We start from the raw sequence: 15,154 nt of genomic DNA on the forward strand, positions 1-15,154 counted from the left end.
AAAGATACTGTTGTACTGATTTTAATATTATAGACATTTTTATTATCATTATCATCATCATCATCTTCATAATCATCATCATCATCTTGAACTGGTCCGTTGTAGGATCAATGGTAAGATTATAACTGCCCTAAACTGTATTACCTAAATACTGTTGAAACAGGCGCTCTGAATCCAACAAACAAACATAATATTCATCAAAACCATTCTACAGGGTGCCAAACTTTGAGACGTTTGCAGTAATAAGTGTAATATGATCACTACAGATTGTCACTAAATGGTGGTTATTTGTACCAAAGTATTTGGAAATCTGACTAAAGCGAGTTATGATCTGGACACAAACGTATATATTACAACAAAATAACAAAACAAATCTTAGTTCAAAGCTGTGACCTTGATCTTGGATATAGCAACATGGATCATGATCGCAACAAACCTTCTATCCATGTTGATCATTTGTACCAAATAATTTGAAATCTAATTACGCATGGGCAAGTTATACCAAGGACAAGAACCTATATATAACTGCACGAACGAACTCCGCTTTTTCACGGCGGGATTATAATAAAAGAAGGCCTGTTACCTCTGAGGCGGGCTCAGTGGGGTGAGGGTAATAAAAAATAAAGTGTAATTTCTTAAAGTCTCATAGACATTAGTCCGCAGCTCAAGATCGGCCCCTAGTCTTAAGGCAAACGACTCCGTCCATGACAAGTTATATATAATTTGTCCCACGACATAGCAACTTCCTGTTTGTCACCCAACTTGCAACAGCTCTGGATAACGAAAGATAGCTACACATGTTGACGACACCGGGTTCGAACCAGTGACCTGAGCCTGTAGGTCTATAAGTCAGCTAGTCGAGGTAACAGTAGAAGTAGCTGAAGTTGTAATCATATTATAGTGGTAGTGGCAGTGGCAGTGGATGCAGAAATGATAATAAGAATTGAGCCACGTCACGGGAAAATTGGCATTCGGACATTTTCGTGAATTTCCGGAAAGTCTATATTCAGGCTGACCTGTGCATTTATGCATCTGAGTTAGGGTCAGAAAATTCCATATTCAGGTAGAATAAGCCTTCTTTGAAATAACAGCGAACGGTGTGTTCCCGTGATCAGACTGCGTGGATGTGCAGGCTGATCTGGGCCTGATTTGGGCCCACAATGGTTGCAAAGCCTCGAAGATTCCCGAAGGCCCATTTTCTCATGATGCGGCTCAAATAATTTATGACGTCGATGACGACGAACTTGTGATGGTGCTTATGGCAGTCATTTAATGATGTTGCGATGGCAACCGACTGATTGAACATTTGCAGTATAAAACTCAACATGATACATATGTGCTTCTCATGTCAACCACCATGTTGGACAAACTCATTCGTAACACAATTTACCTAATACGAATGCGATCGCATACGTACGAAATCTGTTACAAATGTGATCTGTTACGAATGTGGTCCTACATACGTATATCGCTCAAGCTCGCAAGATAATGTTGTCGCGGCGGTTCGATTCCCGACTTTAATGTTTTACACAATTAACTAAATAGTACTGAAACTTACACACTGGGTAATTCTGTTATCAACAATTGATCACTGATTACATCATTGAAGTAGCCTGTTTGAAAGTTCGTATAGATGACCAGTAAATTAAATTTCCTACAATGTACTGGATTCAAAAATTACATAAACAAACATATAAAGCTCGTTTTATCGCTAATTCAAGCTCTTGTACCACTACTAATATTTCCAAGTTACTAACACCATGCGTTACTACTGTAACTTTCAAATACAGTTACAAAAAAACTTTTATTTGATGAAGTCTGCACTGCAAAATCATAATGCTACAGGTGCTCAGATCAAATGCGTTTTTACCACATGAATTATCAGAGGTTACAGACAAATGTCGTTATATCAAATAGTCACGGAGAACATACGGCCCTTCCGAGAATCGAACTCACGACCCGCGATCCGTAGACCGACGCTCTACCTACTGAGCTAAGCGGGTGGGTTACGAGCCTTTTAAGCGTATCAAAGGTTCATATATATATTAAGGTGATTAACAAAATACAGTTTAGATGCCACTTGAATAGAATCAAAAATATTTAACTACAACATGCTATTCCTTCAGCTTTGTATGTAAAACACTTTCAAAGCAAATACCATACTCTTTTCATGCCTCTTAATTTTACTTAAACACGTTTAAACATTTCAGATGATGAAAGGAAATCTGGCACGAAAGGTAGACTGATTCCTGCGAGAAAAGATTTGTACATAACGACACAACAAACATTTGAATATATTAGGACTGGTTGAGTGAGTTATTGACTGCTCGATAGTGAAACCAGAAGAAACATTGAACGCAGAAATGCAGTACATTACGTTGCTTTTTTATTGGAAGGCTTTGATTGTCTGTCAGTTTTAAGTTAACTTTATTGTGTCATTTACCATGTGAAGAAAATATCTTTAATTTATTTTCAGAACTGTGCTTAGATGTAATATATATAGTTCGTAATTATACTTATGCATGCAAGTATTCAATCTAATAGATGATGATATTTAAACCGTATATTAATATCAATCTTATGATCTTGTAATGCTATCTGTAGTATGTTCTATTTATGTGTAAGTCATACAACTACATTCATAATTATTATGGTAGAAAAAGTTACATTACTGTATTCATTCTATGGTATTCGTATCCTACGTATTCGAGTGTAAATTGACTTGACAAAACGTATTCGGAGATTGGAAAGGCACAATATTCACAACGGTCTATGTTGTTGTAACAACGTTCAACACTGCTTAGGCTAGCTTTTGTAGTTGTTTATGCAAAACTTTCCAGTGAGAGTAAATACGCAAAAGTATTAAAATATATTACCTCCACTTGAACCTTTTGTTAGACCATAGCGTATCATCGCCCAGGATTAGTTTAGCTTTCTTTGCTTTCGCTGTTTCGATGTATGTATTGAAATTTTCTTTTTGTGTGGGCATCCACAGCGTACTTAGCCGTTGTTTCTCCATGATGCTACTGCAACTTTTTATCAAGTATCTAATCATTTGTTCTTTTTTCCTTGTAAATCAAATTCTTGCATACCGGACTGGCATTTCCGGTTTTACCCATGCCGGCAAAACCCACCTGGCCCCTATGCCAGATGACTCTCGTGCTGTTAATGACAACTACTGGTTCATGCACTAATAATATACTGGTTGAGAGCAATTTTCAGGACAGGACCAGTTTCCGGACACATGTAATATCCGCTTTATGTCGTTGTTATTCCTGTTATTGTTTCATCTAGATCAATTAGGTGTTTCTTCTTCATGTCTACAACAAACCACTGTATTACAAAACTGTTTTATGTTAGTTTTTATGATGATAACTCACCTGTGTTTACAAAACAACTTTCTGTCTATCTATCTATCTCTCTATAAATACTGCATGACACCCTTGCGAGTATTTTATGCAGGTGCGCGTCAGTGCATAAGAGTTTAAAAGCAGGAATGTACAGGAGAATTAAAGTAATACATAAAGTATTTGTGAGAATTTGAGAAAAAGCTGATAGTGCTAATAAAAAGGCGAAATGTACAGTAAAAGGATTAAAAACAGCCTGGTCACTCAGAAGTCCTGGCCCAGTTTGGTTACCCCTTGCTGTCTTAACGGGGCATGAAGATGGCATTGCGAATACGCTGTAGTTCACACTTGCCGAGGTATCAAGTAGGGAAGATATAATTAAACTTCATATTGATTGTCTGCTGATAACATGTGCTACTTATAATTTCACGGTCATAGTTACATAAAATGCAGGGCTGTCGATTTTTGCACTAATTTTATTCTGTATCTATTGGAATAATCAAGAATTCGCGTTAGACGAAATTCGAGATTTTTATTGTCAACTTCGGCTTGATTTCGTAGCTGCTATTGAACTTCAGGTTATGTTTCATGTGCATTTTTGAAGAGATGAATGATAAAGAAATGTGTAAAAATAGTTTAATTACTTAATTCGATATCAAATTAACAGCAAAATACCGGCAAAATATTTGTCCGGATACTGGTTTACCTTACGTGGAAAATAACTTCTTTTAGTGAGCCCATTTGAGGCCCCATAGAACCCACGTTTTACGTCACAACGCGACGCTGATTACAACATCGAATGCGGAAGGATGTGAAGTTTGTGCAGTGTGGTCTTCATTTATGTCAAATATTTTTTTAGGGAATAATTGAGCCAAAATATGAAAATGTGTCCGGAAAATGGTTCCCAACCAGTATTGTTTATGTAAAATACGAAAAAAAACAGGTACCTTGATAGTTTCTCTCCGTTCCTTATAGTATATTCTCGATTCAAAATACGTTAGTTTACCATAAAAACATAACGTTACGCTACAAACGACAAAACTAAAGTGGAACTTTGTTATTATGCGTAACGCAAACCATCATGACGTCACTTCTGCTTACGGACGTTAATTTCCCGCGCTTTGTGTTCATTCTCCACTATGAGAAAGAGTGCTAAAAGGAAACTATTTCTACTTTTTGTAAAATACGGTAAGCATGAAAAAAGTCTGCCAGAATTAAAAGCTAACATGTATACGATATGCAAGAAAAATATCAGTCATGTGTTTACAAATCGAATGGCAAGCCTCATTACCGCTCAATGCGCAGGTGCCCTCAGGACGGATATTTCTATCCGATTCGTAAACACATGACAGATATTATTATTATTGATTCTACTAACAGAGACCATAACGTATGAAAATGCAGATAACGCACTTTTCCACTACTGTGGCATTTTTTAGTAAAGCTAAATTATTAGGACAAAAACGTAAGCCACAGTGTAAAGAACCGTAACAGATGGTATTTGGGAAAAAAAATCACAGAGTTTTGATCCGTAATTATTTTAAATCAATAATTATCGGATTTCACGGATATAGTTTGACTTATCAAAATTTTGTTCTCTGAATCTAATATTATCAGATTTCGACTTATGCAGGAAATTGAAAAATCTATTTAAGTTATACTGGAATGTCAAACGATTCTCCTTTGAAATAAGTGCCATTTTTGTAATTAATTGATTTTTTATGATAAATTGATTTTATTACGTAATTTTAGGTACATGTAACCGACTTAATAACTCCATATCGTAATATCATGATAAAAAAAGAAATTAAGCAAATGTTTTTGGAGTTATTTCTTTCAAGCTCGTAATGTAATTAATATAACTACATGTCAAAGTGAGCACACTCGTTGTAGAGAATATGAAAAACGGTGGCCGTTCTATGCAAATAGGGCATGGTTTTCAGGGAAGACATTTTTCCTACAGTTTAATTACGTTGCAGATGTGCTATGTGTATAGCCATTGGTTCTTCAGAGATCGATTTTTCCATACGTTTCACTACGCTAGTACATTCGAAAGGATATAAAATTACTGCTACTCAGATCAGAGTACGTATAGTTGTTTATGCAACATTCTACTTGTTTATTACATTATGAGATAAAGTTTTCCTTGAACTGCATTATCAGTTAATAATGTTTAGATAGTATTAAATCTACAACTTGTCTGACCCCGATTTTTAACGTGAATGACAGCAGTCTCGTTCAACACGTGGAAACAGAGTAATGAACAGTATGGTGGAGCATTCGAGGACACATTTTAATTGGCATAAAAGTGAAGATAATTGTATTTCTGTCGAGTGTTGATCATTGACATTACTGCTGTGTAGTACTAAGTTTTGTGAATGAAATCTGAAAGTTATTTTGCACGTATCCACATTGATTCGACCTCTCAAATATATTTTAAAGATTTTTAAGAAAATACAGTTTCAAAAGTACGTTGAATGTGTTTCGATGTATAAGTGCATTGTATTTTGTGAATACTAAGTTGAAAAAATAATAATGGAATCATTTCTACGCCCATATTGCAAGCAACTCGACTTCTGTAACCATAATCATTTAATGTATTAACGAGAATAAACTGTTTTAGTTTTGGAATGTGTTCTTCATTGACTACCCTATAATTTCATATGCACTACTTTGTAAACAATCTAATAACTAAATACTGTGATTTAGCTTATGGTATGCTAAATGAAAATAAAAATAATGAACTTATTTCATCTTTTCCTTTAAATTAGTATTTGTAGGATATTGATAAATGCTTAGACAAGGTAAAGTGCTATTATTTTCACACAAAATAATATTAATTTTTTAATGTTCACAATGAGCCGTATTAATTCAACAATAAGTTTTTTGTTTCAGTTGTTTTTTTTCATCTTTATTTTTGACCATCCTTTGAGTATTAATAACAATTGAAACAGTATCAATATCATGTACCGAAACCTTGTATTTTTTGCAGATAAATTTGATCAAACCCCACCCACTTGTTTATTTCAAAGTCTGCGTCCCATTAATAGAGAATTTGAGATTTCAACCTTAGCCTGCCCTTTCAACGTCTCTCATATATATTTGGGGTAACATGTCACCGATATGCGTGTATGTTATTTATATCAGACATTGCTACTAAAGTTTTCCATGTAATATCAAGTAAGCCTAAGACCTCTTTATTACTATGTGAAATAAAAAGCTTTGTTTCAGCATTTCTGCTTGTTAAGTTATTCGATTATCCATATGTATAATTAGACTAAATTTGATGCGAAACACTATCAATAAGTATTAGAATGATGAAGTTTTGTATGGCTAATAATTTTAAACAAATACATTGAATTGAACCTGGAAGTATTTGTTATCAACTGATGTTGAGAAGCATCGAGATTTTGTTCAGACTTTAACTTCTACGGCATATTTGTGTCCCCAGGCGGTATCGATTATACTTGATGGGCCTTTTTGTCGTAAGAAGTGAAGTTTTGAACGTCCGAAGATGGGATATTACGAAAGTCAAAACTTCAGTCTTTTTTCATCTACCCTGTCCTCATACTCGGCATCAAAGACTGAAATCTGGATGGAGGTACATGGCAGGACAGTCATTTTACATGAAAAATAAATAATTACGCGCGATTATCATTTGGTAGAACATTTTATTTTCACTTCCAGATAAAAACAATACGTTTCTGTCTGACACATTACACGACAGTTGCGTTTTAATTATAAACATAAAATGGTACTAGTAAGACGGAAAATTCTTCTGAACTATCAGACAATTTCAGATCTATGATATCCTGATGCGAGAAGTTTCCTGTTAGCCGTATGGGATAACTCCATTCTTTTCATGCACGGACCCAGAGCCTGGCAGAGGGGCATTGTGGGTCAATCCCCCCTTTGATTCTTACATTTTACAAAGAAAATCGGTCTTGAAACTTGGTGTGACCCCACCGCCACCCCCCCCCCCCCACTCTCCCCCCCGCTGAAATGGGTGACCCCTCAACGAAACAACGAAATGCCTGGATCTGCACATGCTTTACTTATAAAATAGTATATTCAAACAAATACATGTATATGCCCATATGTTATTTTGTGCGACAATTTCCGTCTCCACCTAACATTTCTTGACTGTTTCACAAGATAACATTGTGCTGTCTAGAGAGTTTAGCATTATACAGAGTGTCATGATGCCGAAACGTATGATATCACGAGAGTATCTTACATCTGTTTCAATTCGCTTGTTAAATGTAACTTGTGTATATTGACTCGTGTTATCAACATATCTTTTACTAGGTTAAATTTTCATCAGGTACATTGTTTGAGTGTCTACAAGTAAAACGCGTCTTTTAAGGAATTCAAAGTGAAAAAAACTTTAAGAAAAACTATGAAATACTAGTCCACAGCATGACGGATGAATCTGTCCTTTATATTTTATGGTCATCCTTTTGTGTTTGCTTTATCGCATATATTTAACTTAATTTCAAAGTATTTCGACAAACGCATTTGTAATAGTTGGTGTTTTATGTTTTTGTTTGAAAAATATTAACTGCATCATCTTTCAAGAACACCATCAACAATGAAATATGTTGATATGATTATCATTTTTATAATGCACGAAAAAATAAAAACGATCTTAATTACGGATAAATTGAAAGGACGGATTAAATGAAGTAAGGTTCATTCCAAAGTTTGAAGTCTCAAAGAAATTTAATCTAACTTCAGCTTCATACGTTAACTTCGCAAGAGACACTGAAGGGGAAGGCGAAGGTTGAAATCTCAAACTCTCTATAACTGGACACGAACTTAATTCATTATATATGATCAATACAAATAAAAGTGTCTAATTTTTATTTAAGTTCTATTTGTTTTAACTGTATACTGTAAGGTATGGCGTAATTCAGAATACAGAGATTTTCTTCTTATAAAAACAAACTAGCAATAGTTCTAATTATAATTAGCGGTTTATTCCTGGTTGCCACAAAGATATCATACTGTTGAGTTGTTACAATTTGGTAGTATTTTACTGGTATATACGGCTTGTCGTAAGTCAATGTATTAATGGATCACGATAGTTTTATTTTAACAGTACTTGGTAAAATCAGAAAACTGGTAAAGCCGGTGTATTATCCGATAAGTGGTGTTTGTTTTCTTAACTCTAGTACGATGCATTATTCCATAACTGTTCTACTGCAATGTCAGTCTTCCGAAACCGCTTCTGTGCCTCTCTTGTATGCCAGCAGCAGCTCTCCCAAATAGTTTTACCTGTATTCCTTCTCTATGTAAAAACAAGCTGGAAAAATAAAAAGGTAGCTCGTCCTGTATTCGAACCAGCACCGTAAGCTTACAAATCATACGTGTTAGCCACTAGACCAAGCCGCTACTTACATTGGATTTGCGATATAAGATATTTGTTATATAATGTGTCCATCTGATTCCCTAAATCATTGTTATGGGTTGATCCGATAATAGTAAATATGATTGCACAGGAAAATATTTAGTAAAACATGATACGCATCCGCATTTGTTTTTATTTACGTTGAAATCGATCAAATGTAGCATAAACTTAACGATACAGATCTCTGAAACAAAACATTCGTCAACTCACGGCCGCTGTAGGAACAGCAAACGTCGCGTCATAACGTTTACTTCCCATGGGTAAAGTCCGGTAAAGTGCATGTTTTTCATATGACATTGTGATGAATAAACACTATTTGTAGCCAATCGAGTGTTGTCGGCTCTGAAATGTTCTGTCTTTACATGTTGTCATAGCCATGTAAGTTTATTTGAAAATGTAAAAACAATGGTCATTTCATTTATTGTTGTGAAACACAGAGGCCACATAAAGATGTTTTTAAAAGATCACTCATGTAGTCTAAAATATGAAGAAATGACTTCTTTTCTCTAACTATTCTAACACGTTAGCTTGGCAATAGAAATGTGATGCAGAAAAAGTAATTTAACTTTAGATTATATCAAAATCATCATAAGTTTTTCCCTGAAATAAACATCTTTACCTAAGTTATGATAAGAAATCATAGAGGATTAATTTACTTTCCAAATATGATTCCAGTGATGAGGGTAACCCATGTGACTTTTTGGTATCGTACACACGAGGAAAATGGCTCGATTATGTAACATTTTTGTTTGTAATATACTTGTTACTTCAAATAAAAAGCGTCGAAGACAGAAAACGAGTGCCTTGCTCGCATAAAATGTCTACCACTTTTGCATGGAGGATTGTTGCGCGACCTACTCCAACAGTTTCATATTTTCTCCTACATCCTACAAAAACGGACGTAGGGTATGTTGCAGTTAGCTTAGTCGTGCCCTTAAAAGTTTGACTCTTGGTGCTCTGACTTCAGACAAGTTGTTGATGTATTATGTATACCTCAGACAGACCTTATATTATATGTTTCATTTTATACGATCTAGTATTTTGTCACTGATGTTAGAACCTGTCTCTGCGCGGAGTTAATTTGTTTACACTCTTACATGTTGGAAATAGAGCAAGTGCCAGGTTGGCATGTCTAAAACGCTTTAAACCCCGTTTCCTTTACATATGTTACCGACTGTTCCAAGGCGATGCCCCTTTTTTTTCAACTTGTTTTTGTTCATTTCTTATTTTATGTTATGCATATTTTCTTGTTTTGCGATGACTCTACCTTCCTCCAACCCATGCCCCCTATTTTTATATCCACCGCTGATTTTACTCTGAGTGAGGTAAGGTACCACTATATACTGTCTGAAGTGTGTGTGAGTGTATGTTGGTCTGTTGCTCCACAATATTTGCACTGCTGTGGTTTACGGTTTTCGGAGACTGCGACTTTTGGCTTTCCCTGTTGAGTATTCATCTTTGCTTTTTTCGACTTGCGCCAACACCTCCATCTATTTCTCTATCTCATACATTTTTTGTTGTACTTGTTGTTAACTTTTCAACGACAGTTTCTATTTGTTACTGACCTACTTTGCGATGTATGGCTCAAGCCGTGTCTGCTGTGCTCTGTGCTCCCTGGAAATCTATCTTTATTTTTTTCTTTTAGGGTAACGAAACGATGAATTTGTTTGTTTTGTTTGTTTTGGTTTAACGCCGTTATTAACAGTATTTCATACATGTAACGGCGGGCAGTTAACCTAACCAGTGTTCCTGGATTCTGTACCAGTACAAACCTGTTCTCCACTAGTAACTGCCAACTTCACCACATGAGTTATCAGAGGTAAAGGACGAATGATCAGACACAATATAAAGTCGTCACGGAGAACATACGCTCCGCCCGGGGATCGAACTCGCGCCCCCGCGATCTGTAGACCAACGCTCTCCCTACTGAGCTAAAAAAAAGATTAAAGGACATTGTAAAGATAATACATAATCATGTTTGCAGTATTAGACAAGTGGCTACAAGTCAAAATGATATACCGATTAACTTGTTGAAAACATTTTGAGAAAGGAAATACAAATAACGAAGAGGAAAATGAGACTAAAGGAATTTGCAAGATGTGTTTACAGCTCTTTGATTTCTAGAACAGCAAACCGCCCACTTCATACCACTCCGAACTGCTTTGTGTCCGCTAGCATGTGATTTTTTTTAAATGACAGCAATTCATGACATAGAAGTAGGAAAAAATCAGATTATAGAAAGTATGATATATTTAAATTTTATTAAAATCTCTCATGCGCTTCTTTTTCTAAGTTAGTGGTTTCAGTTTCAAATCTTTCGAGACAATCCTAACTCATAGATGACAGTATTGTACGTCGGAACGCCTGGTAGCGCTGTCATTTAGGAAGTAAGAAATAAGACATTAAGGTATTATACAACACTTCTCACTTGAATGTATTTGATCAATTTTCTATGTCTTCAGATACTTTATTCAAATTTATAAGGGAAATGATAAATGTTGGGACATAACGTTCAATCTATATTTCTGTTTAAATAACAAATGATTGTCCTTTTCCAATCTTTATCCCAAAGAGTAAAGTATTAATATTTCTAATTTCACGAAAATAGACTTTGATATTGAAACATCAGATCAAAGGGCTTTTTAATCAGGTAGACAGCGATAATTTGGGTCGGCTATTGTCGGATATGCATCTACCAAATCTGCTAAGATTTGAGGCCGATCTGCTATGATATCTATTGTATCAAAGTGTTAATAATTAAATGAAAATACGATTAGGAAAATAAGAATGGCTAGTTCAATAAATATAAATAGTGAAAAGTATTGTTTTGGGACCTGACCTAAAGCACTAGCTGCTTATGTTATATTTTTATCATAATATTATAAACAGCCGCCTGCGTCTGTTTGATGTCGAAAACGCACTCACATGACACACTCATAAGGCAATATGCAAGAAAAGGGTCATTGTTCTTGACCTCCTCACTCACTTTCTAATGATAAAATGTGTACAATATTTCAAAGTTATAATATGCGAGACAAGCAGACATACAAATGGTACTAGTATTTAATCACGACATACCAAACTTCAAAGTCTACAAGGGCGATAATTTTGACAAAATACAGTAAAAGTTATCATTTTAGTTTACTGGCATCTGATAATATACAAATGTACAAAGTCTCAAAGCTATATCTTATAGTATTCAAGAAAACTGGACCTGAACAAATACATTTCAACCAAGAAATTCCAATTTTCGAAGTCCAACAGAACCATAATTCCGACAAAATGCATGTGAGAGCTACGAGTTCTTGATTAACGTAATAACCTGATGATGTTAAGCAGTTTTACGAAACACCAGAAAACTGACCCCCTCCCCCGCCAAAAATCCATTTTTTAAGTATAAAAAGGGCAGTTTATTACAAAATGCATATCAGAATTATGATATTGCGTCTATTTACTCAACTAATAATGCTAAGCAAATGTACAAAGTCCAAAGCTAAGCATTCACAAATATTAAGAAAACTGGAACATAAAGAAAACTCTCGGCCAAAGCCGACTCTAACACTAACCATCCAGTGTCTACAATATATTTGAGTTTTATTTTTTCATCATGCGAGCTTAAAGTTACATATATGTGTCAGGAAAATATAAATTATTTTCATCCAGCAAAATTCAAGTTGTTGCCTATTCATGATCGAGACAACTTACTTTAGAAAACCAGCTAAACAAGACAGTAAGCAATACATTTTATGAAAGTTTATTTTAAGATTAACACGGACAAAATAAATGTTTATAGATGTCTTGTAACTTGTTATGATACAAAACAATCACAATGTTTTGTTTTTAAATGCGAGCCTGCTTATTTTACCGAAATCTGTCGTCAATCAGCCAGCCATAGTAGTGACACCACCTGGTCGCTGAAGGCAGATGCCTGCTGAAGACGAGAAATAACAATAAAATGTTCATTGGGAGGTTTATAAATTTTATATTAAACTCTATAGATGTGTTTGTTTGTGAAACATACCAAACACAACGATGTTAACACAACAATGATTTAAAAATTAAAAAAATAAATTGACAGTGACATTGGAAAAAAGAAACATTTGTTCCTGTGGGGTTAAATTGGATATCTTAATATGACCTTAAAATTTGTCAGGAAATCTTTCTACCGGTATATACATAATCTTTTAGTCTATAGTTCAGTTAGTGAGATGCGGAGATCACATGTGCAACATTTGACATAAAACAACCCACTATCAATCTTTTTCTTTCGTAACCGATTGCAACACATAGTGGGTTCCGTATTTTCGAAACGTTTGGTTGGGGCAGTCCCTGGATATTCGATATATGCTGTTTCCAGCTGGCGAACAAATGTATATATTTCCGTCTTTGTCAGCGGAAATATATCGCGTGACCTCGGTGTTATCATCCAGATTAAACTGCCACTTCGTAATGCAGCCTTCTGATCTTCTTGGTATTAGACACTGAACTCCAATACTTCTACTAACAACAACGAGTCCGTCTTGCATGTAGCAAATTCCAAATTCCCCTCGATCTGAACCATCCAAGATACTGTCTAAACTAATATCTTGAATCACCTATCCGCTAAATTCTCGAATTTGTATGAAACCTCTCAGTGTGTAGTTTGTTATACAAACTAGTGCTAATCGTTTAGATGTGCATCTGGCAGTAATCTGGCGGTTGTCATACTTTGTCGGAATTTCACGAATGGTCAATAACTTGTTTTCTTTCCACTCAAAAAATCTTATCCGTTTTAGCACTTTGTAGACTACTGCTAATTTATACTCCTCAGTTACACATATATCCGATGGTGGTTCCGGATTCACTTCTCCATATATGAACTTGTAGGATGTGTCAAATACTTTAATTGATCGGTTTTCTCCATCGATAATAACAATTGTACCATCATCTAGAACAACACAACCTGAAATAGAGCAGTCATAGAATTCATTTCCTACTTTTATAGAAAACACTTCATCTTTTTTCGATTCGTCATCAGTTATTTTAAATTGTTCCACTGCAAGCGTAGGTATCTCTTTGGCAGACTGAGTATTATCTTTTGCTACGTCTGATTCTGTTATTTTTTCACAAACATTTCCTCCATCATTTGTTGACTTCTTACATTTAAGTTCAAACGTCCCGAGGTTTTGTAAAGCAGACATGTGTTTGTTTCTTATATAGAATAAATGTATTTCTTCTCTGTTTTGTTGTTTTTCAATTTCTTGCTCCGTGAGTTCAAGTTTTTCTTGTATAACTGTCAACAGCATGTTGGTCTCTGTCTTCGTTCCATACTGTTCGACCGTTTCAACTACTTCACGAAATAAGTTATATTCATCTTCGAAACTTGTGCATTTTGCTGCATCATCTTTCAGTGATTTTAGGTGTTCTTCAGTCATCATGTCAGCCTCATTTACTAGCTTGTTTTTCATCTCTAACAAATCTGATGTAAAGCTGGAAACAGTCTCTATTATATCTTTCTTTTCCGTCGTTAAGTCAAGAATATTCGAATTTTGAGTAACAGATATTCTATGATTCTTTTCTTTAAGTTCGTTGATTTTCATTTGAACATCTGAAGCTCTTTTTTCTGAATGGGTATATGACTCCGACAATTCAACAACTGTTTCGCATTTTCTGTGAATACCAGCTGTACAAAGTACACAAACATATATGTTGTGATCTTCACATCTGTGTGTCACTTCCGTTTCTTCGTGGACTGAACACATCATGATCTTTCTAATATATTTGAATATTCTAGGATCAGCTGGAATAGTATCCTTTAATACTTTATGACCTCTCGTTGCCTTGTATTTCTTATGTTCCCTGTAACAACTTTCGCATAAATATTCAACACATACTATGCAAAATGCACATGCTCTATTCTCCGATTCGTCAATAACACACGGATCACACATGTGTGCTTTATTGCCGGGTACATAATTTTCCGATATGACTCCTTTCACAATTGCGGTATGATCTAAGACTTCTACTTCCGTAGTGTGTTCAGCATCAGCATTATCAGAAGACACAATTCCTTGCGATTTCAAAACACTATCTGTTTCAACATCAGTATTCATCATGTCGGACATTATAGTTGTAGGCTGAGAATCGTTCAAAGTCGTGTTAATATCCGATATTTTGTTTTCTATGACTAGCCAAGATTCAATATAGTCCGAGAGCTCACGGACTTTTATTGCAACAATTGAGGCCAAAAGAAGTTTATACATTTTTGGAAACAATATTTCATTTCCTCCATGAAAACCCATTTCTTAAGTGTCAAAGCCGTGCCTATCTATATTTTGTTCACTTATGTTTGTGATAGGGGAGGTAAAACTCACTTGTAAGAATATTAGGGGGTAGGGTAAAGTTTACGTCTACAAGT

The 15,154-nt window shown here is 35.2% G+C and overlaps 1 protein-coding gene across 1 annotated transcript; it reads right to left on the bottom strand.

Annotated features, from left to right (window-relative positions):
• Positions 1-11,930: 11,930 nt before the first annotated feature.
• LOC128557452 (E3 ubiquitin-protein ligase TRIM36-like) lies at positions 11,931-14,931 on the bottom strand. Its single transcript, XM_053544831.1, has one exon. It carries the CDS (start codon positions 14,859-14,861, stop codon positions 13,353-13,355), a length of 1,509 nt encoding a protein of 502 aa, XP_053400806.1. The 5' UTR covers positions 14,862-14,931; the 3' UTR covers positions 11,931-13,352.
• Positions 14,932-15,154: the final 223 nt, after the last annotated feature.

Source organism: Mercenaria mercenaria, chromosome 5 (assembly GCF_021730395.1).
Source record: "Mercenaria mercenaria strain notata chromosome 5, MADL_Memer_1, whole genome shotgun sequence".
Lineage (NCBI taxonomy): Eukaryota > Metazoa > Mollusca > Bivalvia > Venerida > Veneridae > Mercenaria > Mercenaria mercenaria.